The following is a 27,593-nucleotide window of genomic DNA, read 5'->3' on the forward strand; positions in this document are numbered from 1 at the left end:
TCAGGAGTTCACCGCAAAGAGCTGATGTAGGGAAAAAGAAGACTTGGTTTTATTGGAAAAGAAATCTCATTGCAAGAATCAGAACAAAGCCACTTAACTGCAACTATTTAATTCCACAAAATACAAATTGCATAGTAGTATTTCAAGGTCCATAATATATTTCTCTGTTCTTAAATGTTCTATTCAGTCTGCTATATATGGGAAAGGTCACTGATGGAGATTTTTTTTAAATCTTCATCAATTAGGATAAATACCACATCCAGACATTTGGGTTAGAAAACCTAATCTGTTCAGCAGCTACGCTACTAGGATTTCATTTTCCTGCAAACATTTAATTTCAGTCACTTTATTGCACCTTTTGCCTTTGTGTGTATGTGTGTGGAAAAGTAAAGGTATTTTGAAAAGCGCTGCTGCAGTTTAATTCATACTACATGGAAGAGGTTTCAGTTGGAGAATTTTGTAAAATGGTATGTGAATAAAATACATAATCTATTAAGCAGACACCAACTCGCATGTTAATGCGGTACTTGAGATTTGAAACGCACAAGTGGCAGGAGATGGCTTAGGGACAATGGCTTAGGCGAGCAAATTGCTTGTCATCATTTGCTTTCTGTAACCAGGTCGCCCCCCTCCCGCGCCCCCCCCTTTTCCCYGTTAAATCCCTCCAGAAAGCTGGATTTTGTGCCCGGGGGGTGTGCCCGGATTCCGTCTCCCGCYGGAGGAGGGAAGGCGCCCCCGCCGCCCGCTCGGGGCTGCTCCCGGCCCAGGCAGCGCCGGCTCCCCCGCCCTCCTCCGCAAGGGCGTTAGCGACTCCCCTTCCCCACCCCCCGCTTCCTCCCTTCTCCCACACCGTCCTTCCCCAAACCGAGCCCAACGGGGGCTCTTTATTATTAATTTTTCTCGCATTCCCCTGCCCTGCGCCCCGGGGCAGCCCGGTGCGCGCGCCGCGCTCGTGCGCGCGCCCTGCAGCGGTTCCTGCCGCCCCGCCCCGCTTCACTGCGCCGTCATCCGCGAGCGGCCGTTGGGACGGGGGAGGAGGAGGAAGAGGAGGGGGGGAGGAAGGACCCGCGCTGGCGGAGGGATCCCCTTCTCCTCCGGCGGCGCGGGCGGAGGGATCCACACGGCGGAGCCGGAGCCGCCCGTGGGGCAGGGAGGAGGAGGAGGAGGCGGGCAGCGGAGGCGAGGTGGCCGTTATTCGGCTGCGCGCGGGAGGAGCCGCTCTCCCCAGCGCCCGCGGCGGCCGCGGCGGCGGGAGCGCAGCCGGGGGCAGCGAGCCGGAGGGGCCGGGAGCGGAGCGGASCGGGGCGGGCGGGGAGGCGGCGGCGGCCGGGGGGAAGGGCGAGGCGGCGCGTGCCGCTCCTGCCCCCCGAGGGCTGCGCCGAAGCTCGGTGGAAAAGGGAAGGGGTTAGAAAAGGGGAAGGAGCTGAAAGGGAGCCTGGCGTCCCCGCGGGGGGCGGCTTCCCTCTCCGCGGGCCGCCCGTGCCGCGGGGGGGCTGCTGTGTGCGGCAGGAGCCCGCGTGGGGGGAGCGCCCCGCAGCGCCGCGCCGCTCGGCTGCGCCCCGCTCCGCTGCCTCCTTTTCCTTGTCTCTTCGCTGGGCACGGAGCAGGATGCGCCTGCAGAGTTGTACTGGATTTGCTCATTCCTTTCTGAGGAGCCACCGCTGCTGAAGCAGATTTTTCCCTTCCTTCCTTTTTTTTTTTTTTTTTTTTTTTTTTTTTTTTTTTTTTTTTTTTTTTTTGTCTGATGTAGAATCCTCGTAGCTAGGCAGCCTCCCTCTTTTCTTCTTCCTCCTAGCCCTTCAGCATGTAGGAAGAGAGAGACATCAATGGAAAGGCCGAAATGCATGTAGATGGACTTTAAAATTCTTTTTTTTTTTTTGATGGAAAGAGGAAGATAGATTCTAGTTGCCACTCACTTTCTTGCTGCTGCTGCTGCATTGCCTTGTAAAAATGGAGTTCCTTTGCTCCAGCGAAATCCTTTGAGTGTGTAAAGAGAGTTGCTGCAGTGAAGGAGTCTTCTTTTTTTTTTTTTCTTGCATCAGAGGATCTGCATTGATGTTAACCTTTTTTTTGTAAAATGGAGAACGAAATATTCACGCCCCTTTTGGAGCAGTTTATGTCTAGCCCTCTTGTCACCTGGGTAAGCGTTTTTTCTTCGCACATTATTCCTTTGCTTGCTTATTGTTTAAGGATAAACGCCTTGTTGCAGAGAATAAGGTGGAGTTGGTGTCACAGTGCTGATGATCATGTTTTAGGTTAAGACGTTTGGACCGTTAGCTGGAGGAAATGGGACCAACCTGGAAGAATATGTGGCRCTAGTGGACGGCGTGTTTCTGAACGAAGTCATGCTGCAAATGTAAGTGTGCTGAAGTTCAGCGTTGAGTCTCTTCGTTGCAGTTACSTTAGTCTCTTGTATGCTTTGCCTTCTCAGGAAAGCTCTTCTTTCCTTCACTAGCAACCTTAGTAAAAATGTCTTCTTTCTTTTACACTGGAGGCAGTCATGTGGTCTGAACCATGCCAGATACTCGTATCTGCTCACAGTGCAGTATTTATAATGCCAGAGAGGTATTTGCAGGATGTAATGCAGAGAGAATCATGTCTAGACTGGATATTACTGGAAAATTTTACTTGTGTCACTGTAAATGCAGTTTCCCAGGTTTGCATTCAGAAGCGTAAAGGTTCCTTCTGCAGTAAGTTGCAGYCCTAAACCAAATTTCTGGACAGTTTGCTTGGTTAAAAAGATTCCAGTGCCACTGTTAGTACGCATGGTCTATAACTTWAGGACAATAGGAGTCACTTAATGTTATCTACTAACCAGATGGGCTATTCTGTATTATTTCTGCATTTTTCACAGTTCCAAATTTCAGTAGGTAAAAATTGTCTAGCAAAGCTGAAATGTTGTTTGATAGCTAGAATGTTTTTGGGGTTCAGACCACAGAATGAATTTTTTGCATGTCTTAATAATGTGTTTAATGAAAGCTGTGATTGGCAGAAAGTTTTCAGCATAATTTTACAGGTTAAAAAATACATAGCTTATAATTTGTAAAACATATCACAAAGGACCAGTTGTAAAAATACAGGAATAACCAACTATATGTGGGTTTTTGGGGTGTGTTTTTTATTTTAATCATTGTTTTGASTGGATTGTTGCCCATTACTGTCATGCTAGAGTAACACCTTTGTCAAGTGCATGGCGATGCAATCATGAAAATGATACTAGTGTGTGTGGAGAAATATAAATAATTTTTTCCTCCCAGTATTTCAGCCCTTTATAGGAGAGTACATCTTTTATTTGCATAGGTATGAATAACTCTCAGCTTATGGATGGCTTGGCAAATAGACCAGTGTGTGAGCAGCTTGTAATGACAGCTGTCACACTGCGCAGTGATGGGCATTGCTGTACTCTGTTAGTTTACTTTAAATACTTTAGAGGTCTTTGGTCTTTGCTTTTGGTGCTCGATGTGTTTAACAGTACCACATTTAAGACTGAATTCTTATCCCTTTGAAATCAGTATCTTGCCCCCACTTCTGTGGATGTAAATTCTGAGTATTCATTTCTGTTACATTGAGAAACATGGAGAACTTGGTATATTTGAACTTTTGGAAAAAGTCTTGACCTGGATTGTAAGTGATGCATTCACTGAAACAATATTAATACTCTATAATTTAAATTTCTTTACTGGRCTTATTTCACAAATTAGTTTATACATATAACCAGGCATTGTAATGACTAGAACTTCCATTCAGTTAGAACATTGGATAGCTGGAAGCTCAAGGGTCATTTAGAATTGAAACAACATGATTTTCAATAGTATAATCTTGATAATATATAATGATATATTAGTCTGCATTTTTTTGTGATATTAAGAAAGAGTATAACCTAATCAATACATATATGGGAAGCCTGCTGCCTTTGGAAATATGAATAACATGGAAAGCATCAGTGAGGAAATATCCCCATGCCTCAAGCACTGTGTTTTGARTTTGAGGTTGTGCAAGCACCTTTGACCGCATGCCCTGATGACTGCAATTGATTTAGGAAGAGTTGTGTGCATGCATATAAAATATGTGATGAACATGTAAATTTTAAAGACTTTAGTAGTCAAGTCAATTAGAAACTGCTTTAATCTAGGGATATATGTAAAATACTGTCATAAAAATAAAATTATTTTACAAATGCTTAACTATATTGGATTTCTTTTAAAATCAAACATACTTGATCTGAAAGGTATTACTATTGATTAGAATTGAGTAAGGTTCTGAGACAGCTTTCTCATTTGCGGGTGGTGCTTTTTTGACAAGATTAGAAGAGGAAAAATGTTTTGTTTTCAAGGTTTTTTTATGTTTCTAGTAAAGTTACTGTGGGAACCTTAGTTAACTTCTAGAATATAGACCTATTCACTTAAGTGAGTTATTTAAAACATTAATATAACAAATTTTGACATTTTTAGTCTTATTAGTATTTCTTTTTCTTTCCGGTAGTTTGAAGTACTGTGTGGTCAGGAAATGTGACAGAAAAATTTGTATGGTAATTGGAGAAGCAAAGCACTGCAATACATTTTTTTTCTTGTTTTTCATTCTTCTTAAGTTTTCAGTGACTTCACGTTAGTTCTAGGAATCCATAGTTCCAGTCTATAGTGCTCTGAGGAGCTCTGAAGAAAGGAAGTGCTGCTCTGGCACAAGTGGTGAGGAAAGCCATGTGTACATGCATGTGAAAAGCGCTAGTAAAAATGGCTTTTAAAGTATGTTGTGTTACAAGGTACTTATTATTTACGGTAGTACTGAGATATTTGAAGCTGTAAATGTKTTAGTGTGAGAATATAGCTAGTGAGTACCTGTCAGCCAAAAACTTTGTCTTTGATGTGTTATTATTGGATGTAGTTTGGTTTCTAGGGTTGGAAAATCATTGCAGCATTAGATGCTTTTAAAGGAGTTGAAGGTATGAACAAACAGGAGCTTTTAGAGCTGTTATGATCCAGTTGCCCTYCTACTTGAAAACATATTTTATTTTTGCCAAATGTTTTAAAAACAAATGCTGTGACCATAGAAGTCAGTGTTTGTACTGGATTAGGCATGGTCTGTAAACAATTTTACAGTCTAATATGAGTTTTTTGTTACCTATAAAAGCTTGTTAGCCACAAGTGAGAGTTTCTGTCATTTGCTTCTTGTGCTTGTCTAGACCAAATCTATTTTTCAAGTACTGTAATGATTCAACCAGAGGAAATAGATGTCACTGTTGGAATACTTGTAGGATAGTGGATGCTGAGACAGTGGGTTGTGGGGTTTTTTTTTCTTTTTTTTTTTTTTTTTTATCAGAGTTGACTTTATTAGTCCATTATCCATCAGAAAAGAGAAATTACTCTGTTATGTTCTATGTATGTCTCTTCGCATCTTTGACTGTGTAGGAAAACTTAAGTGAATTCCATTTATTGCCAAATCACATCTGAAGAGTTAGTCTTTAACCCTTAATTAAGGAGAGTTTCATTGTCAGAATATGAGGTCCTTACTAGAGAGAGGGAGATATGTATTGAGATATTGAGATTGCCTCTCACTTTCTGTTTAAACTTAGGTCCAGTTCTTCTAAAGTACTTAGTAACCTACCATTTACCTTCTAATAGGATTAATCAGTATCTGATACCTATGGGTAGATACCTGTGTGTTTTTCTAAATCTGAACCTTCCTCTTTGGTTTGAAAAAGGATTATGTGTCTTTTGCAGGARGTGAAAAGGCAACAGGTAACCGCAGGAAGGTTGTGCCTGCCAGGGGTAGAGGGAAACATACCAGGCATGCTGCATAACTTTATCTCTGCTCGGAATGCTTCTGACCTTATGAAAATATGTATTAGTTTTGGTTTYTGATAAGTCCTGCTCTCTGATGCACAGTCCTACTGGAATTCAATTTAGAAGAAATGCATGAGTTTTGTAAGTGTCTTGTGATATAAGCTGTTGGTTCTGCAACAGGCTGAGAATTACTAGTTTTGTGAATAAAAATACTCATCTGCAAGTAATTATAAGTTTAGGACTTTTATTACATATAGCACTACCATTGATATTTGGTCATATAMAAAGCACAGCTGAACAAAGCTTTTAAAAGCAGAACACAGTTGTCTTTGTTGTTCGTGGAAGTGGCTTTGTTGTGAAGTAGCTATGAGACAAATGCCATATAGTAAATTTGGAAATTCTGAAGYTAAATGGACGTAGTTTTGTTGAGAACTTGTCTTCTTTTATCTGTATCTAATTTGTTACTTTTTTTCTTAATTGGATGTATTCATCAGTATTATATGTATTGTTTTGTCAACACACACTGAAGATATGAAAGGATGATTTTTTTTCYCCCTTGTTTTTATCCCTTTTGCTCGTTTCCCACTGTTTTCCACTGACTGAATCCATCATGCATTCTGTGGGCCTTTCATGCCCATAGAATTTTCCAGGTGGACCAGCTGACAGTTTCCTTCCACCACTCCGATGTGCCTAGAATGTGTAACCTGCTTCATTAACTTCTTTTCTGAGCTCTTAGTCTTCAATTGTACGTTTTTTTTTCTTTTTTCTCCCAAACAGCCAAGCTTGCCAGCCCATACTCCTGGCTTGCCTATATCTTTCCTGAAAACTGGACTCCATCTCCAGTGCTTCTGCCAGCTGCCTGGCTCTGAAAGACACAGGGAGCACACACTCTAGTCCAATTAACTCTTTGTAGTGAAGAAGACCAAAGAGGAGGAGGCAGCTTCAGTCAGGTCCTGGCTGGACATGAAAATGGGGAAAAAAAATGTACTGGGGAAAATAAGATTGAGAGTCTGGCATTAAGATTACTAGCATAGRTTATTTGAGAAAAATGTCAAATACTATGAAGACTGTATCCTTCTCCTGTTTCTGAAAGGAATGGATATGGTTCATACTTTTCAGAGTTGTTTTTTCAGACTCCTACAGATGCCACTAATGGTTTGAGGGAATTGTTGTTCTTAAAATACATTTTGCAGTTATAGAACCTAGAAATTTTGTTAGTGAAAGTAGAATTTATAATACACATTTGTATGTGTAATGAAGTGAATTCTTTAGAGGGTGRCTCAATAAAATGTTTACCATGATCAAGTTTGTTTGGAAATAAAACCCTTTGGTTATAAAAAGAGAGAGTATTTGCCTACATTTTTGAATTGGGCTATTGAGGTGAATATCAGTTGTAATTYTTGGAGGTGACTGGGTTTTTGATAACAAGTGGAGACTGAAGTGGGGATTGTACTTGGAATACTTTATTTGACCTCTTTTTCTGTGTCTTTTTTTTTTTCCTAGTTCCTTAAGCTTATGTRTTCCTCACAGTTCATGTCTCCTTTCCTTCATCTCGTCTCCTTCAGCTTATTTTCAGTTCAGTAAACTGTCCTACGGTTCACTTGTGTTTTCTTGCAATATTCTACAGACTGGAACTGCAAGTTCTTCCAAGGAGACGCAGTGTGAATTTACATGCATCTTAACCCCTTTTTATTTTTCTTAAGCCATCCTTGAGCAAAAATTGTCTGGCATAATTTCTTGGTAGTTTTGGAAGATGTTGTTGAATGTTTAGAGGATTGTGTTTGCTGGACAAAATACTGGTATGAGTTGGCGCATGATGAAGTGTAGACAAATATCACATTTGTAATGCACTGGTTTACTTCTTAACAGGAATGCTAATATTTATTTAAAATTTTATAATGGAAAAAAAAGCACCCTTTTTGCAAGGCCTAATCTGTACACTCGTAGCATGGCTCAGAGTAGTTAGGGTCCTAGATGTATTACTCTATATCTAAATAAATAGAGATTTGTACGTATTAATATGCATATGAATATTTCCAGCATATTTCATGTAAGGAACTAAAGCAATTAAGTTGCTCATGTTGAAATATATAAAAATACATATTTTTGAACAAAATGAAACTGATTTTCTTTGGAAATGTGTTTGAGAGCCTTGCATTTGAATTTGCTTTGTTCTTTGGAATAGCCATTACAACTAGGTCAATTCTGTCACTTGGTAGTATGCAGAAATACTGAGAAAGATCAAGATCCTGTATTGCTTGGGAGCGTTCCTTTTTTTTTTTTTTTTTTTTCCTGGAGAGGAAAATTACTTTAGCAGAATATCCCACTTTTTTTTTAAACAACAATTAGATTTATACTTAGAATTAAATATTTAAGGAGGGAGTTCTGCAGAAGACTTAGGGAAAGATTTTGTTCAGGGTAATTATGGTTGGATGCAATGTTAGCTTTATCACAAGTGCAGTTTTACCTTCTTAAGGTTTTATATCTTAATGTTGATAGTTTACCTATAAAAGATTTATTATACTTCAAAATACAACCAGCTCTAGAGACATAGTGTTCTAACCAAACATATTTAACTGGTACCTGTGTGGAAATATATTTACAACTACCTTTTAATCATTAGAACAGTTCTGATAATATCCCAGTAGCTCAGCCATTCTCATTTGCTCTCAAAATAATATTTTTATACTTTAAATACTCAGTTATTATGGCATATACCTTGATCATGCTATTTTGACATTGAAAATTCATAACTTGAGCAAAATTCAAAATGAAGAATGAAATAAGGAAGTAAATATTTCTCCTTTCAAAGGAGAATTTGATGTTGATACTGTTATAATTAAGTAAAGCAAGGTACATACAACTTTGGTGTTGGAGGGTGGTTATGGTAGAAGAGAAAATGGCTATAATTTTATTTTCAGCTTTATATACAGGAAACGGCAGTGGAACTTAGTGTCTTTTGATTTGAAGTTCTGTGTAAGCTATTGTATCTTATGTAGTATCTTACAGACTCCGCAGATACCCGTTGCTAAGAGCAAGAACTATTTCTTCGCTGTTTTTGAGTATCTTCTGCTGTTTTCTATCTCTTTAATTCAAAATACTATAGCAGAAAACATGACAGCCCCGTTACAGGGATAGTATTGGCCTTTCTCTTTGTCTAAAGTTCTCTTTTATTTTCTTTTTTTTCCCTCTTCATCACTTTAATATCCTGCTTTGACAATGAATTATTTCGTAGTTTTACATGTGCTGACAGCTTCTTGGCCCTGATCTGCTTCAGCTGTTCCTGGTGCTGCTTCTATAYTATTACCTGTATGTGTGTAGACTATTTTCTCCAAATTAGATCTAAAGACATTTTTCTCTCTCTAATGGCCTCTGTGAATTGGTATTAGTCATGACAAAAGGAAGTTTCTGGTGATCCAGATCTGGGAATATCTGGCAGTGCTAATTTAGTTAAGGCTGATCTYAACTGTTGTTGCGGGATTATTGTGGGTGTAAATGTTGGCATGTTTAATGAGCAGTTACATTGAGGTGTTAATCACAAATGCAAAGAGTTTAGCTACTCCTTTTGAACTGAATAGACCTTAAAGCTTGAACTCAAATGAGAGAAAGTAAAAACCGTAGAGCAGTAGAGGGAAGAGTGGCTGAAGTTGAAATCAGGACTTCGCTCTGTTATATGCAGTGCTCTGTTTTATGGTGTACTTGTTTTCTTTCTTATTTGTAGTCCGTATTCTTTTGCATCCGGTGCTGCCATTTTATATTATTTTGGAAAGCGGCATAGTTTCAAGTATCTCATYAGTCCAATAAAATTATACTAATGTTATTGCTGTTTGTAAGATTGAGCTAGGGAAAATTAGTGTGAATTTCTGCCTTTTCGAACAACAATTGCTCCTAGGCCTTTTGCAGAAGGAAATAACAAGAAAACCCTTTAAACGTATTTAGATGTTTGAAGTAGTAAAATGAGAGGGATTGGTTGCAGTGGTTGTTTCTTGAACAAACCAAGGAGTTGGAAGTAAGAATGAAATAATTCTGAAAGCCTCAAAAAAATCCACGTATATTGTTTCCTATATTAGAGAATGAGCTCCTTTGAACGAGAACATTGCTGCTCTTATTGGGGTGATGGATGTTCCTATGGCTGAACCAGAGGATCCTATGGAGGACTTTTAACAACTTCAGTCTTGTTTCTGGGCTCCCCTTAAWGTGAGGAAAGAAGTGTTTCCACATCTTAAATGCCGGGCATTCTTGTACAGACCCAGAGCATTCTTGCTGTAAGCCATCTATAGAGTAAATTAGGTATGGAGTTAATTTCCAGGTATTTAAGACTTGACAACTTCTTAACTGTTTGAAATAAAGGAAAACCTTTTGCAAAGACAGTACCCAATTGGTCAACCTAAATTAGTCCTATATTCTCCCCCCAAAAAATGGTTTTGTCCTATTTTCTGTAAAGCAGTCTCTGGAGGAAGTGCACAAAACGAGCAAAACAGTCACCCACGTGTTGAACTTCAGCAAGTAAGGCCAGTGTGTTATGTGCACTACACTGACAGGAGCTCCGAGTAATTTCACTAGCTGAACCCTCACTTGCTGTATGGGCTGAAACAAAATGTTCTAAAAGGCTGCTGTTGGAAGGGTGGCCAAACTTCAGCAATGGCTTTTAAAGCAGTATGTAAAAAAAACATAGGAATTCATAGAAATTAAATTAGTTTTCTGCTGAAAAAACAATTTTCATACATCCATTTACTTTAAAATTTCTTTTTGTATGCATAATTATTTTACATGATTACATGTAACAAATATTTTCTATTCCAATGTTAGAAAATATTTAAAATAAGTTTTGAGGGAGAACTCATTGTCAAAYGTAATGAAGTTTGTAGCTGATTTTGTTGCCCAGGGATGCTGTGTACAAGGTTACTGTGTGCAGTGGGTAGTAGTTATTTTCGATTGTTGGCATAAGATGCATCTTTTTTTTTTAATGTAATATGCTTTGATGTGGTAAAAGAAATATGAAAATTTACTATGATTGTTTCTATTTTTTCATTGCAGACAGATGTTTGGCTGTAAAACGTGTTTGCAGGAGTTTAATTTTATGTTTATATTAAAAACAAATGGTAGTGAAGTACGTTATATTTTGTATTTTGAAGCTGATGATCAAGCTCGCACGTGATTAGAAGGAAAAAACTAATTTCAGCCTTAAGCAATTGACATCTCCCTTTTTGATTTTTTTCTCTCTGCTTCCAGTCTCTTTAAATAAAACCTCTCTCTGGACTCCTCTGTTTTGACTAACAAATTGTTTTTGTCTAATTATTTTCACTCTCTTGTTTCATTCTTTGGATCTTCCATTTSGGAGAGGGAAGTGAGTTTTGGAGGGTACTTTTGTTGTCTTTTTTTTTTTCTCTTCCATTGAAGAAGAATGTCCTTTTGGAGCCATGTTRGAGTTGTACTCAAAGTTGTTCATTCTCTCAAAACTATCTGTAATAGGGGTCTATAAGGAAGATACTAATGACTTTATGGTGCTGTTAAGTATGTATGACGTGGCTTCACTAAAGAAGGACTGTTACCATATGATACATTTCATGGTACATTCAGCAAARTTTCATAGTGTTTAAAGTGCAGCTTGGTTTTTGGGGAAATACATTCTCCTATTATTGCGTGAAACTTCAAATTCTTGGGGTCAGGCTCTAGTCTGTTGCTCTGATATTTTGTTTTTAGAAATGTAATATTTAAAAAAGTGGAAAGTATAAACATAATATACTCAGGTGTCACTGGTGATAAATTTCTCATAACACTGAGAGTCAATTTGGAAAAATCACTGATGCCTTCAAACAGTTCAAAAACTCTTAAGAATAGCAGCTCTATTACTTGTTTACTTTGGATATTACATAAGCTGGGAAAAAGATGTGTTTTTAATTCAGTGTTGTCTTGAAAAAAGTGTGGCTTAGTATATGACAGGTGAACTGTTATTTCCTCTCTTTCTTATGCCCTCCTTTCTGTTCACCTGCGCACATACACGTCTTTCTTATTTCTGTGGGAGAAAATGGAAAGGAAAAAATAGAGGCTTTTAAAAATCTACTTTCTTGCAACCCTTCATGGAGGAGAAAGGGAAGAGAAGTTAATTCTGCAGAGGACTTCCACAATCTGCTTGCTTATCCTATTTCCATGAGTGACCTTTCTAAGCACTTCAGGTAGTGTAGCAGACGTTTAGTGGAATTCTATTTAATAAATATTTTCTGTAAAAGTTTGATGTTGAAGAATGGTGAAGGAAAATGTGCAATGTCATATCTGGATTTTAGTAAAGACAATCTTATACTGTCTATTGTCTGAACTTCATGTTGAATAATTTAGGTTACTATGAGTAGAATACTTTTGAGATTTAAGAAATGTGTCTGGAGAGCTATAAATGTATTTTGCAGACTTTTTTTTTTTCTTTTCTTTTCTTTTAACCTGTTCTACTTAAAATCACCAGTGGTAACATGGAGGGGAAGTAAAATACTTGCCCACACTGTGCGGGTGGTGGTTGTGGATGCACTGCTCATATTGGATTGGAGTTAGGTGTACAAGCAGGGCATTGAACCTGAAAGAGAAGATACTGTTTATGAAGTTAGCGATCTCCTTTAGCACTGAGAATTAACTTGCTTAAGTATTTTGCATTGCAATCAGTGTGAAAGGGCTTCTGGAAAATTGTTGGTGTCTATATTGGTGAAGGTATCACATATCCAGATATGTTTAGGTATATAAGATCCAGTTGGGAGGGGAAAGGTTAGAGCAATTTGTCCTTGGAACTCTTCTCACATCACTTGTCCAGTCCATGTCAAGTGATAGTTTTCTTTTCTTGTTGGAAATCTTAAGGAGGTGGTTCCAGAAAGAGGACTGTGARCCCCTGGACTGAGGAGAATTTCATATTGCTGCAAATGATAAAAGTAACATATATTGTAGAAGTGAGCAGTATGTCTATTGATCTTTTTGACTACGCTGTTGTGAACTTAAAAGGGATGTCCTATTTCAGCTCAATAGAAGTAGTAGCATCAAAATGGAAGATTGTATGGCTCCTTTTTTTGTTCTCATATGCCTGCTCAAAGGGGCACCTTGAAAGTTTCAACACTTYCCACAAAAGCACCTTTCAGAACTGCAGAGGAGGAGGCAGGTGTTGGCAGAAGCGCTCTCTGCATCTTCCGCACAGCCTCAAGCTTCAGGCAGGAAGCTGAGCTGATGCGTAAGCTGGGAATTCCTCTGTACCCTCTCATTTATCTCCTTTTGCAAAGCTTGTTGGCATCCAGTGCACCTGGAAATGAATCCCAGCCTTTTATCTGCCTTATTTGTCTGTCTTTTCAAACTCACTGTGGTCACATTTTGCAGTCTTCCTCCAGGTTCCCAAAGGATTTCTAAACTTGAACATCTCCAGAGTAAATATTCAGTGGCTTTTCAAGTTCAGTTAAGATATTCTAAAGCAAGGAGTGTAGTTATATTGATATATAAAACCTCATAGAAAAAGTTTTTCTGCCTGATTGAATATATTCTTCGTACTTTGTCTAAATTGTGAGTCTTTCATAGCAATATAAATATTTTTATAATCATCAGGTTCCGAGAGATAATGTTTTGGTATGAGGTTCATTTTGGCTCATTTGTTCCTGCAGTAAATGATTGAAACATCACAGAAGGATAGTGATCCTGTTTTTGCTCAGAGTTTAATTGGCATGTAACTGTGGATGCCCTTTTTCCTTTCTTTGAGTGCCTTTGGCAGCTTTTTTAATGTTAATTGTCTTTTAATGAGGGCAGATTTTTTTGATGATCATCATGGCAGTGTAGGAATCCTTGTAGTTTATCTCCCTACAGGATTATTCACCGGGGTGAGTTGCATGCAGTCCTTTTCCAAGTTTTTTCAAAGGTAGCTTTTGACTTTTTAATAGTCTTCCCTAAACCACACTGCATAATGGGAAGAAATTATATGTCAGTTGCTAGATCTTTTGACTGCCTTATGGTTTTATCTGGCTGTATGCACCCTCACATCTGCCTGGGAGGGTACAGATGTGAGGGGAATGTGCCTTCATGGAAGTAATACCCCTAGTAGTGGGACCACCTGGCAAAGCTCTAACAAGACGCAGTGCATTCRTTTTGATTGAGAAGGGGGACACAGGGTTACCTTGTGCTAAGGCTTGTGGTGCTGCTTCAAACACAGCTGTTCAAGAACACTTAAACTATGAGTAGTTAGACATCTCTGCAGTGGCACAGAAAAGGCAGAGCGAGCACCGAGCAGAGCGCAGGCCCCTTGCTGCTGGCTTGTGAGCCGTTTGGCCACATCRGATGTTGCAGTACAGGGAAGAGAGAAACTGTCCACATATTCCACACTTTCCATGTAGGTTCTTGGCAGCCAGGCACTGTCTGATCCATGCAGGTTGTTGCGGACTGCTCCGTCGTGTTAAAAACTTCAACGTAGCCTCAGCATCCTTATAGCTCATGATATTGGCATATGCATGTGCAGGGGTAAGAAGGCTTGTGATACTAGACCTACTACATGACACTTGCAAAAAATGTTTGATACAGCTGCTGAAATTTTGGCACATGTAGTCAGTCTTTGCTAAATGCAGAGTTAGCAAAGCATCTTTAAATAGAGATACTGACATGCCTCAATTTGTGGTAAAGCATTTGTCGGTATTTGTAACGATGCCTTAAGATGTTTGAGCAGATGTTTGCAGACTTGGGCAGATTTATACCAACATTTTAGCTGTCCATKCCTGTTTGAATGCTGTTAACTCAGGGATAGAAATACAGACATTATACAAGAGGTGCTGTTAAAAATACCTGCTAAAAAGCTAAAGGAGCTGTTAGCATAAATCACAGCATTTCCTCCCATATTCCAAATTGGGCTGAGAACATCCTTTTACAGAATTCTATCTGAGCACATAAATTTAGACTGATTAAGCAGCATTCAAAAGAAATCTGCATTTCAGCAACTGCAGAATATATAGCCTGTGCCTCTTTGGCAAATCCATTTGCAGCTCTCCAGTTGTAATAGTCATTTGTGCATTGGGCTGTTGCCTTGTCCACTCTAATCGTGGCATTCCAGTCACAGCACTTGCATGTCTTGCATGAGGCTATCCGAAGATGGAAGGATTTTATTGCTGTTTTATTTTTCAGATAAGAATGTGTCTAAGCTAAAGACAAAAGCTTCAGAAGCTTCAACAGCCTGTCTCATGAATTATTGTTTAGGGAAGATATTGATATCATTGTTCTAAAAATGTTTGTTAGCACTGAAGTCCTGATGAATGTGTGTTGGAGGTATAGAAAAAGGAAATAGATTTTTTTTTTCATTGTGTTTGAGTTATATAGGGGAAATATTTTTTGGCCATAGAAACAGATTGTGTTAACAGGTATGTGGGAAAATTTTGGGAGTATAAAATCTTATTAGTAGATACAATGTTACTAAAACATGCCTGGTTGCAGTTCAGCTCCTGTTAAAGATGTAATCCAGAGTTCTGTTCTTCAAGATTCAAATTTTAAATAATGATTTTAAAGACTGATCAAGAGGCTAGCTGAAGGCCAGTCTTTCTTTAATCCCGTATGCAGAGGTGCTTGGTAACTTCATTGCCTTGATGTGCTGTTACTTCAAATACATAAACCACTTTGAACATTGTCATTACTATTCTTCAGTGAAAACCCCAGTTTTATTTTAATGYTCAGAAGAATGAGCTCTGTTACTGCACTCAATTTGTTTAGAAACCACATTTCTTTTGTGTTGGATATCTTCTTGYTGATAGTGAATGGTGAAAATGCTGCTTTATTATTTGAAAGCCATCCAAAACTTCTGATATCAGCAATTATTGAAATATTTGGCATGCAGCTCAACTTCAGTATTCCTATTAAAGAGACTTTGCCAACAATAAAACTTTACAAGGCAAATAACTTTTATATGTGAAAGCAAATACTGTGCTACAGTAAGCTAAACCTCAAATAGATTAAAGTCAATATTTATGACCTTTCAAAATGCCATCTTGTGTAGCATTATTTTTCTCCCAAGTGCTTTTTTTTTTAGCATTTAACCATACTTGACAAATACATTCAGACAATGATGTATTTAAAACCAGAATACATTGTAATACTAGATTTGATCATTAAGTACCATCAAGGAACAGATGGCAGGAGAGGACACAACTGGTTTGCAGCCTGCATAGATTTAAGCATGAAGCCATTAAGCTATCACATTCCTATTTTTGATAGATTTTGGTCAATGAAAAATTAGACATGTAATCCCTGATTATTTGAGCTCTCAATCTGTAACTCACTGGTAACACTTTGGAATCACTGAAGTTCTCTCTGTATTCAGGAGTCTTTATACTAATGCCTTGTTGCGGTAGAAGCTTTTATCTGTTTTTGTTGCTATTGAAATTAATGTATCTTGTCATAAGTAGGTTGCTCTTAAATGTAAAATTGCTTAAGGCCATCTTTTACTGCTCTGCTTCCTATTGACTTCTAGACAGATTTGCCCTATTTTGCTAGGCTATTCACTAGTTCAGTTTCTCCACCTAATAAAAGGAGGAATTCAGAGTTGTAATATATGTTGACTTGAAAATATCTGTAGTGTACCTAGTGCAGCAGCCACCAGAATGTGACATTTTTATTTACCAAGATTTGTGTTTGATGGTTTATCTTCTGTGCTTAAAAGGTGCTTAAAAGGTGGCCCTGTAAAACTTTAGTTATTTCCTTGTGCTTTTGAAAGTTGTTGGTATTCCCAATATAATGTTCTAGCTTATTTTAGTGGTATTGGATCAAGTGTATTTTGGTAAGCCGGATTTTTTACTATGAAGAAAAATATAATTGTTATAACTTTCGTGGATAAGAAAAAATTACATTGGTGTGATTACTTATTAAAAAGYAATAGACTAGTTGCAATAAAGTTTATTAACAAAGTTAATTGGAAGATGCATGCTGTTGAAAGCAATAAAAATTATGGAGTTTTAGGTTCAAAATTTTATCATTATAGGAAAATATATTTGCCTATTTTCATCAGTTTGCCTCTTTTAGTTATTTCGGTGTATCTCATCAGAACTTTCCTGGCTTGGAGAGTCTTGAAAAACTGCAATTATGGTGCAATATATGGTGGAAAACAAAGCTAGCTAAAACATCATGCTATGTTATTTCTTCTTTGAGAGGAGAGCGATGAGGCAATATTCAGAAAGGTGTTTTGTTGTTGTTTTTYGTTTTTGTATAAACGAAAATTACTCAAAAMTAAAGGGCCTGTGGATCGAAGAGACAACTGAGTTTTAAAGTTGGAAGTGAATGTATCAGTAGGGGGGATGAAGGTGAAGAGACGTTTACTTTTTAAACTAAGAATGTTCCAGCTGAAGGACTTAACCGAAGTTCTTGTATGGAAGTAGTAGTGATCTATCAAACCTTTTCTTGGCTGCTTAATGCAGTTTTCAGGCCAAAACTGCCTATTCAAATGTAATCTGAAAGCCAGAAAGCAGTGATAAAGGAACACTTGTACATACAAATACGGAAGTATTATTCATTTGCCAAGTGATCTGTAACTTTAATTTTCAATATTTGGGTCATTTATACTAAGTAGCCTATTTATATTTTATATTTTACCTGGTATAATATGATTAGAAATATATATGTAATATACATGATATAATGGCATGATACATGGCATTCCTATAATGTGGTTATATTGCTCTAGTGCAGTGGTGAAGTCCTGTTCACACTAGAAGGTAGCATAAGTAGGGCTTTGGGAAGGCTTATTGAGGGTGCCAGAGGCAGCTTASCTGCCTTGTTTGAAGGATAATAGCCTAAGACTGCAAGAAAAGACACAGAAGAAATCTCTTGCATTGCTTCTGRCTAGTTTTGATGAGTTAGCATCGTACGCTACGTAATTATATTAAAAATGATTGGTGGCATTTTTCTTAGTAGTATATTTAATTATTTTTATCCATCATCAAGTGCAAGGGGTTAAGCCTCAAATATACTGAAAATATTCTTGTTGATGTAATCATTTTAAAAATCATTCTGAAAAGGTTAAGAACATCTTAGATGTTGATGTTTTATTGGAACTGTTACTATAATCCTTTCAACAAACTGAAGATTACTAGATATTATTAAAACAAATTAGTTTTCTGTATCAAGTTGTCCTGAACCTGACATCCTGATCTTTTAAAGTTATTGACAGTCTTCACTAGCAGAGGGTTGTGGTTTCCTGAAAAAAGAAATGAAAATTTCTGATGCAACATAATAATTTTGACCTATTGTGGTATTCTTTTATCACAAAAGAAGCCTGGAATTGCCAYTCAGTGTTTACTGATATTCTCCAAAATTTGTGACCTAACGATTTCAAATATTTATTTCCATATTATTCAATAAAATGCAAAGTAAATTTGCCTGATTTTTGGTATATGCAAGTATACCAGTGCCAGTAGTGAATTATTGTAGTGTGAAACATAAAAACAGTGGTGTTGATGAAGGCATGGAACTAAGAACCTAGGTCCGAAGCAATTTTGWACTGTAGTTGCCTGTATTTTTCTTYGTCCCACATATATCTTTGTTACTGTTTTTGCAATTCAGGATTTTTTTTTCTGTGTTCATTTCCCATTTGCAGCATTGGGATAGGAAAAGCTTGTCTGAAACGTGGAGATTAATGTCTATAAACTGTTACATAGTGCTAGACRTAGTGCTGTGCAAATGCTCATTTTTTTTTTTCTTACAAGATATACCTGAAGTTTCTCRTGCAGCTTTTGAAGTGAGCTTTTGACATATGTGTTTTGAATTCTTGTGGTTACACACTCATTTTGTTGATCCTAAATAAAGAGCTGTTACAATAAACTCTTTTTTGAATGATGCTAAAGGAGAGTCGAATGAAACATACAGCTGTACAAATGATGTTGAAGCCTGGAGTCATTAAGATGTCATTAAGATAGTCATTAAGAATAAAGGTGAAGATTAAGGGTCCAAACCAACATTTTGGAAATCCAAATGCAAAAGTAGGAGACTCTACTCTGCATACTCTCAGGTTGGCAGATTTTATCCTGGGGATATATATATATATATTATGTACTCATATGAATTCAGTCTGGAAAGGATTTCAGGGTTCTGCAAATCTGTAAAGTGTAATATTTTTTAATCCATTTAGTTACATTTGCAGCTAAAGATTGAATTTTCTAACTTATAAATTTGGGATCATATCTAAATCACATAGTGTGAMCTATTCTATATGTTGACTATTCTGACTACTTCAGTTGTTCATAACACGCTTAGAAATGTAGTGATTAGCATTTAGGGAAGAGGCAAATTATTCACAGAAGAATGTGCCCTAATTTTCCTAGATTCATATTCATAGATGCAAGGAAGGAAAATGCTATACTTGCTGCTTTCCTTTTAAAAATCACTGTCTTGGGGTTCACCTGAAACCTTGCTTCCTTTCTCATCTGTGGTTTTTCTGTATTGTTTCCACTCATGCTTCCAAATACTGGAATCTTAATAGCCTAAAAAACAAGTAACAGGAGGAGAAAAGGGAGGAGAGAAAAAAAAAAAAAAAAAAAAANAAAAAAAAAAAAAAAGCTGTGTTTTTCTTAAAAATGCTCAAAAAAAAAAAAAAACACAGCTGTAAAAGCCACACGAAAAAATATTTTTAAGTGACTGAGTTATGTAAACTGGCCTGAAATCATAACTCTACAGAGAGAATTCCATACTACCAAAGCAAAGTAGTAAGTTGCATCAAAATAAATCATGATAACATTATGTTATGAATGTGTACAGTATGTGGAATATTTACATTATATTCATGTTCAGATTTTTGTATCCCCTTGGACATGAGGCTGCTTATAAAGATGTGAAGAGCTGTCTTCAGCCATCAAAACTTTCTTCTCCTGACATCCAAACTCCTGTATTTCTGACGGAGGTTACCAGTTCTATATTGCATTAGTAGCTAAAAGGGTGCAAACCTGTCTAGCTGTATCAGAAATGGATGTTTCAGTTAATTTCTCCCTGCCTATGGCAGTCATTTCSATAATTCCTTATTTGCCTGTGGGGGGAAAAAAGGCATAGTAACCAAGACAAGAAACTGTTTTGCTGGCACACTAACTATATCATTTGTTTTAGAAAAACAGACATTGTTATGTTGGCACATTAACTATGTAATTATTTCTAGAGATAAATTTAAAGATTAATTTTCAGCGTGTTTATTTTTTTAATTTCATTCTTGCAGCAATCCAAAGTCTGCCAGCCAGAGAATAAACAAAAAAGTCAATAATGATGCATCACTAAGGATTCAAAATTTGTCAATTTTGGTGAAGCAAATAAAAACGTATTATCAGGTAAGTAAGTATTTCTAATGTGTTACCTAGAATTGTTTTAAAGAATTATTTTACAATTACAGTTTTAAAAGTAACGTTAAGATAAATGAGTATTTTGCTATACCTGTATGGATTCATGTTTGTTTATAAACATAGTCAAAGTTTTTGCTTACATAACTCTTCAACAGCTGAAAGAGAACTCCAGAATCATTTTTTGAATGGAAGTCAGTTTATATAATATTGTGCTTTTTAATTGTGCAGGTAGTACACTAAATAGTGTGTGTTGGTATTTTATGAATTGAGACAAGCTTTGTGTATATAAGAAATCATTACTCATCCATTTCATTTAGAAACTTAATCTTTGCAAGAAAAATGGGCTGAAATTTATTCCGGGAAGTGTAATCAAAATTCCCAGCCCTCACTRAGATGTCACGAGAGAGGATTCTCCAGACTGATTAATTGGGTAACCATGACTTGAACCAGTGCCAGTCTGCCCTTGTGCTCTTCCTCTGAGGGTGAAAAAGTTGCATGCAGGGTAGCCTAGTAGAGCAGCARTTCTTCAACTGCCCTCCTTGTCTTCTGACACCACTGACTTCCTTCCCMCTCCTTTCTCATATCCCATTCCCAAACTTCAAGGGCAGGCTTACCAACCAATCCAAGTCTACCTAGCAGCCAGTTGTGTAAGGGCTGGAGCAGCAGCGGTCAGTCACTACACAGCTTTCTAGCTCACGCTTTGCGTGTTTGCAAACTTCCTGTCCCTCGCATCTTGGCAGCTACTGCATGTGGGTATAAGAGGTGGCTGCTAAGACCCCAATGCTTTTCCTTTCATGCACTTGAACAGCTGTTGGTGTTTCCCAGGAACTGGTGTGACAGGAAGCSCAGACACTGAGAAGAGTGGTCTTGATTTGAATCCAGAATATTCCCTGTGCTTCTCTGGCCTCATGGTGTCAGCCAGTAATACTGCACTACTACTGCTCTACTACGTGCGGAGTAGCTTGCAAATAGGTAACTTTGAATGTTGGTTGAAGTCTTTGTCTAGAAACAAGATAGCAAGAGGTATTACCCTTGATGAATGCTCTGCACCATAAATGGCTTCGCTGTCTGCTGCAGTCCCAGTGCTGCTTAGAAAGTTGGTCTCTCTGCTGTCTTGTACAGAGGTATCTAAAGGTTACATATGGTGGCTTCTTTGATTATAGTTCTGAGCAGAAGTGGGGAAAAAATTACCTCACATCGAGATTCACTGCAAAGATGTTACTCATTGTTGCTCATGAGAGAAATCAAGTGCCATTTTCTCACAAGTGTCCTCGGAATTAGTGCCCTCAGGTATGTGTTGGATTGCTGCAGGAGATAAAAGTCTGGGAAAGATGTTGTAATGAATTTAGCATTTCACATGGCTGACTTCTGTGCCCCTAGTCTCTCTTCTCCCCATCCTTCTGTTATTTCAGTTGGGAAACYAGAAACAAAATTCTTATTATAATCAGAAATGTCTTTGTTCTGGGATCTGCTGGATTTCCGATTGCATGGACTGTGTGTGCCTGATCTGCTTCAGAGACAGGAACATGGGCCCCGTGACAGGACTAGTGAAGTCTGGCAGTGTCTTCATCAAAGTTTATTTTCAGAGACAGAAGGGATTCTGCTTTCTTGGAAGTTGTGGATGTTGAGGTGCAAGTGTGCTTGTCATTGGGCTGTGCTTAATTTGAAGAGCTTCTTTGGAGATCTGTGCCAGGAGACTCTTTATCTTGCTGTTACTGGTCTTTAGTTCTACTGATGTCTCTGTGACAGGCAGCTTAGCCTGGACCTTTGCTGTTTGGGTTGGGAGTGTGCTTGGAGAGAAACAGCACCAAGTACCAGTATGAGCATTACCTTGGGCATTAAGCATACCAGCAGACAGGTTCCTTGCTCTGCCTTGTAAGGGTTGATAATAGAAACAACTCCTGGGAAGGCAGTGAGAGAACTTGGTAGCTTTGTACATTGAATATTTGTGAYGGTTGTGCAGCAGCCCTCGTGTAGCGTGGTGTGCGGTTCTGGAGGCCGGTGGAGCAGCTGTCACGGCAAGGTGCTAAACGGCGGCACAGAGGGAGTTGTGTGGATGCGACCATAGAGCTTTGCCAAGTCTGAGCGCTCAGGAAATACAGCAGCAGCAAGCTCATGCTCTCTCTAGTGTAGGAGTTCCCCCTACACATGTAGGACTAGGCTTTTGGTTATGGTTAACTGATTCTAATGTTTTCTCTCTAGATTGACATGTTTAATAGACAGTTGAAATCAGTTATTGCATGCAGTGTAACATACCTTGTAACAGACAATGAGAGGAGTTATTACATGCATTTATTCCAGAGATGCATCTCYGATGGGATTTTAATGTTTAAAGGTCAAACAATAGGAGAAGAAGACAGTAGGTCCAAACAATAAGAGGAAAAAAAAAACCCAGCAATTATTCTGGTTGTGTACGTGCGTTTAAAAAGAAAAGTCTGAATATACATTGACAGCCATAGCTTGATTTCTTAGGTTTTGCAGTTTTGCAAAATCAAAGCTGACCCTGAATTTCTTATATCTTRGGACTGTGCATGCTATTTTTAACTAGTATGAAGTTCATGTTAGTAGTTCACAAGATGATACAGTCTTCTTTTGACACTATTTCAGAGTAGAAACTGGTAATAACTTTTTTTGCAAAGCCAAATTCTTACCTCTTGYTAATGATTTCTTGATACGATGTTTCTATGCACAAATGTTAATTGCAATAATATACTAGCATTTCAGTTTGCAGAATGTATTTCACCATTCTGTGTCTTCCAAATTACCCCTTCTAGCTGAAACTGCATTCTTTGTTTCTGTCCCAAGTTCTTGCTTGGTGTTACTCTGTTTTTATTTGAAAATATACTCAAGTGACAACATTTCTAAGTGGTCTGTTTCTTGAATGTGCTCTGGAAAGCCATTTTGTGGAACAGATTGCTGTGGTGGTTGATAGGTTTTGTGCTATAAAAATATATTAAAAAAAAAGAAAGAAAAAAATTAATTTCTCATTTGAGAGAGAAATTTCCCTCTCGTTCTCTTCTTTCTGACTTTCTTTTTGTTTTTGAAGATTTTATGTTTATCTTTTTGTTTTTGAAGATTTTAYGTTTATCAAAGTGCTTGAAGTTATTGTTCATTCTAACTATCACTTGGAGCTATAAAACTCTCAGATTTCAGAGGGTTCTGTAAGTAATGGATGGAAAGCAATTTAACCTTTGCCTCTGGGCATGGAGAGGGGGCAGTGAGAACTATCAGAACTCCTCAAATTATCCCCCTTCATTAGTCTCATCTTCTATGGTTGCTCAAACAGGAGGCAATAGAATATTTTACTCCAAGTTACCAAGTTTTATTTTAAAGTATTCAAGAACAGATTACTTTTAAGGGCTTGAAGGATGATACATTTTCACTTATAAGCTGGAAAAATAAATTAGGTAGGCTTGAGAGGACTGAGTTTAACAGTCATTGGAGGCTGAAATTGAGAGGGCAAAGTGTAAAGGATTCAGTCATTCATATTTTCCCCAAATACAACAGGGCTAAAGTTACCTGTCCCTCTTGGGGGAGGGGAAAAAAAAAAAGATAAAGATTCCTTTAAGTACGCAAAAAGGAAAGAATTCTTTCATATTTTACTTATAGAGAACTGAAACAAAGATCAAAGAAAAAGTGTGATTCATCTGAAACACTCAGTGAAGCTGGTGTTCTGTCCAGTACTGAGGATAGTTGTCATGATAGATTTCTCCAGTGGCTCATCGTTCCCAAATGAGGCTGTAATCAGAATGCATATACAGTATTGAAATGAAGAAAAGAGATTTCTACCTCTAAATTTTGTTTGAGAGAGTCATTTCTGTTGACTTTAGAATGTTTAGAACAGTTTAAGTTTTAGTTAAAAAAAAAAAAAAAAGAATGGGGCACATTCCATTATTTATCTAGGTTACAGCTTTCCAAACTGCTTTTGCTCAGGTGTCACTAGTGATGGCAATGTGCACGCAGTGAGCTGCAGTGGGAAGTGTATTTCCACATAGATCAGTTGGACAGATTCTTCAAGGTCAGGGGGACAGTTCCAGGAAGAGGTTTCATTAATGCCAGTCAGCATGGCAAATTCGGTCTCAACAAGGGGTCACTTCAGTGTCACCTGTGGAATTGCGCAAGGCAGGAAAGCTAATGCTTGATGGATGCCGTGGAATCCGACTGGAGGTACCTGTCTAAGCCTGCAGAACGTCGCTCCTGAGGGCCTTGGGTGTCCGTCTGAGCAGGCATTGTGGTTCCTGCATGTCCTGAACGGGAGGACCAGGGTCTGAGAAAGGGTGTAAGATGGAWGTAGGCTGCAGTGTGGCTGTATCTGGTGGGGATACAGGGATACAGCTGGAATGACTGCCATAACCCCTGGATCCTGACCTGAGAAGCAGACCCAAACTAAGCAAGAAGGCCAAGCAGTGAAATCCACTGTCTGATAGAGGCGGTGACTACCTGAATGAGTACCTCTGACACTCTGTTTGCAGCTGTTCTTGCTCAATAAAGATTCAATTACTCTTGTTAATTTAATCTGTCAAAGTTATTTTCATTTCGTTTGGAAGAAAATAAACTTAGCAAAGATGAAAGAGTCAACAGAAACCACATTCGATTCTTTTTATATTATCATCTTAAGACAAGTTTATATTGCTTGTTTTGTATAGCATTATTCCTGTTTTTTTTTTAAAAAAAAAAGCCTTAATCTCACTTCATATCCTAAAGTAGTGTTTATCTATACATTATACATTTTTTTTGAGACCAGAAGGCATGAAAATAGTTTAAAGCACTTTTTTTTTTCTTTTTCTTTTTTTTTTTTTTTAATGCTAAAAGAGTAAGGTTTTCTGGGATCTGGGTTTTGTCTGGTTTCCTAAATTTAAAGGGAGACTKTGGTATTCTATCCTTCTATTCTTCAAAACAATTCTTTATTTTTCACTGATCGCAAAAAAAATCTCTAAAGAAGACCGAGTGTTATGCTGACTCTGGTATYATCATTCACCACAAGTTTAATGTCTTATTTTAGGAATAAGATATTAATAGATTAAGATTATTAATTATTATTAATGGATAAAGGATCGGGTTTTTTAATTGGGATATCCAAACTCTTAAAACTTTATACTGTTAAATTGTTTATACTAATTCATTCCAATTCATAGCTTCCCCAAAACGTGCTGCAGTGTGACATTTGCAATTAAAATCTTATATTAAAATGGGGAAATTTTCGGGTTTCTGCAACATTTATGCAAAAAATATCTTCATTTGCCCTTCCCTATAAACATTTTCTTTCTAATGCAGACACGCTACTTTCTAAGAGGCTTACTAACTATTGCCAGGTCCCAAATTGAGCGTTTAGCTTATATATTTCCTGGCTATATAAGACTAAGGATTTTTCCTCACAGTTGTCACTTGGGAGAACTGAACCTTCTGTAAGTTCGGGCGAGTCTTGGGGGTTTAATGTAACACCAACTTGAGACCAGTTAAGGTAAAAGAAGTATATAAACTCTGAGACAACAGTTTCTCACTTTGAGGTTTTACACAGAAGCAGTCACTTCAGAAACACACATTGAGAACAATCGYTTTGATTAGCGTAGAGGAGTTAACACCTTGTCAAAGCTGGTGGGACTAGAAAAAAAAAAAAGCTGCTAATGTCATTACCCTGTAAAGGCTGCATTTCTTGTTTTCTTCTTCCCATGCTCTGCCTCGCAGTAGGAACAGTTTCATGGTGTAATTATTTGGGCTATTAGGAAATCCCTCTTTCCCTCCCTCCCTACCTGCATATTCCCCCCACCACCCAAGCCCCAAAGTGACCCTGCCTGCACTTGTTAAGCTGCATCTGTGCCGTGGTACTCTTGCGGRTGGCCTTGTAGCTACTGCCTAGAATTTTCCTGTTCTTGATGGATGTGAAGCTTCGCTTTTGTCCTTTGTCAGTATTGGTCACAGTTGTTTATTAGGATCCCAGATGTACAAGATTTGTTGTTTGTTTGAAATTCATAATTAGTTGAGTAAGTCAAAGTTATTATCTAAYTGCGTAACTTCAAGTGTTTGCAAGGGCAATATATTAATAATGCTAATTTAAACATAATTTTCTATGTCATATTTGTTAACTGGTCACAACTTTCAAGTATAATTATATTTTTCAGATATTTTTCAAAAAGTATTGTATTTTTTCAGGTTTATCGTGAGATAATTTGACCTGTTAATTGTTGAATTAAAATTTGTCCCACGTAACATATGATGTGCCTTTTGATTGAAAAGCGGTGTAACAGTGTGTTGGTTCCATAGTATTGCTTTTGAGGGGGATGAGCATTTTATGGTCTATCACTGTGGAAAAATAGAAAACCTGACTTTAATGCTGCAGATAAAATGGCATCTGCTGTGAAAAAACATCTGGGAAGAGGAGGAGGAGGAGGAGGAAGACTGTTTCAGAAGAATTAGGCTCTGTCTAGACTGGGGATTTGATCTGATTTACAGCCTCTACTGACTGACAGTAACTATCCAATGATGCAATACATGATAGGCAGAGCTGCTGCTTGAATGTGTGGGTCTAACCCAAACTAACCTCCCACCGTGCTCCTACAAATAGGATATATTGTATGTYCAGCACTGTCCCAGGAATCCCAGCATTTAACAAGTCGTAATTTTCACGTGCARGTTTTGGCTTCTGAGGCTTCTGAGGAAGTTGGTCTTTCACAGTATAGCAGAAACTCAAAGTGAACAAACAGATCAGTAAGCTTGTCACAAGAAACATAAACATTAATAATTGAAAGGAATTGTGCTACATTGTCTGAAAGAAGATCAAATTGGCCTAGGATCTGTATACTAGCTCATTGCCACTAGAAGACTTGATCATATTGAGATGATTGTGCAACCAACACCACAAAGCTTTTGTAGAAGCAACGTATGGTTTTTTTTTAATTGGAGCCCAAATAATTGTCTAGTGTGTATGTATTAAGATCTATGTAATTTTAAAGATATTCACAGGATAGTCAGTTTAGGTGTTGGTTAGTATTTGATGTTTGTTTTCATTCAATACAAATGATTTAATATTTTAATTTTATAGGAGACTTTGCAGCAGTTGATCATGATGTCTTTGCCAAATGTATTAATAATTGGCAAAAATCCTTTTTCTGGTAAGTTTATTTTTAACTAAGATGGAAGTAGATATTTGTGTAATAATATGTAGCTATTTTACTAGAAATATCATTTATATGGAACTGAGCCTTTCAGAGTATAAGTACTTTCAGCAAATAAATGGGGAGGAGGAGGGGGAAAAGAGCAACTAACTCATTCSGTGTTCACACCAAAGGTCAGTAGCTGATAAAAATTAAACATTGGATGTATTCTGCTCAAACTTCAATGCTGGCTGTCATTAGGATCCTAGTTGTATTCCCAGATGTCTTCAACTTTAGCTGTGACCCATCCTTGGACAGAAAAAGCTTGGACAGAAAAAGAAGAAAAAAAGCAGTTTGTTGCATCTCAATCCAACTCCTTATCCTTGTTTTTCCATCCCCAGAACTCCCTTACTTCT

The 27,593-nt window shown here is 37.8% G+C and overlaps 1 protein-coding gene across 1 annotated transcript in view; it reads left to right on the plus strand.

The window, feature by feature from the left end:
• Positions 1-2,029: 2,029 nt before the first annotated feature.
• CCDC88A (coiled-coil domain containing 88A) overlaps positions 2,030-27,593 on the plus strand; it is a 77,144-nt gene continuing 51,580 nt past the window's right edge. The window contains exons 1-4 of the mRNA XM_026033777.1: positions 2,030-2,140; positions 2,256-2,356; positions 19,966-20,074; positions 27,126-27,195. Of these exons, the coding sequence (XP_025889562.1) occupies positions 2,078-2,140; positions 2,256-2,356; positions 19,966-20,074; positions 27,126-27,195 (343 nt within the window). The 5' untranslated portion in view covers positions 2,030-2,077. The remainder of the gene's footprint in view (positions 2,141-2,255; positions 2,357-19,965; positions 20,075-27,125; positions 27,196-27,593) is intronic.

This window comes from Nothoprocta perdicaria, unplaced genomic scaffold (assembly GCF_003342845.1).
Source record: "Nothoprocta perdicaria isolate Ctin4 unplaced genomic scaffold, notPer1 scaffold_133, whole genome shotgun sequence".
Classification (NCBI taxonomy): domain Eukaryota; kingdom Metazoa; phylum Chordata; class Aves; order Tinamiformes; family Tinamidae; genus Nothoprocta; species Nothoprocta perdicaria.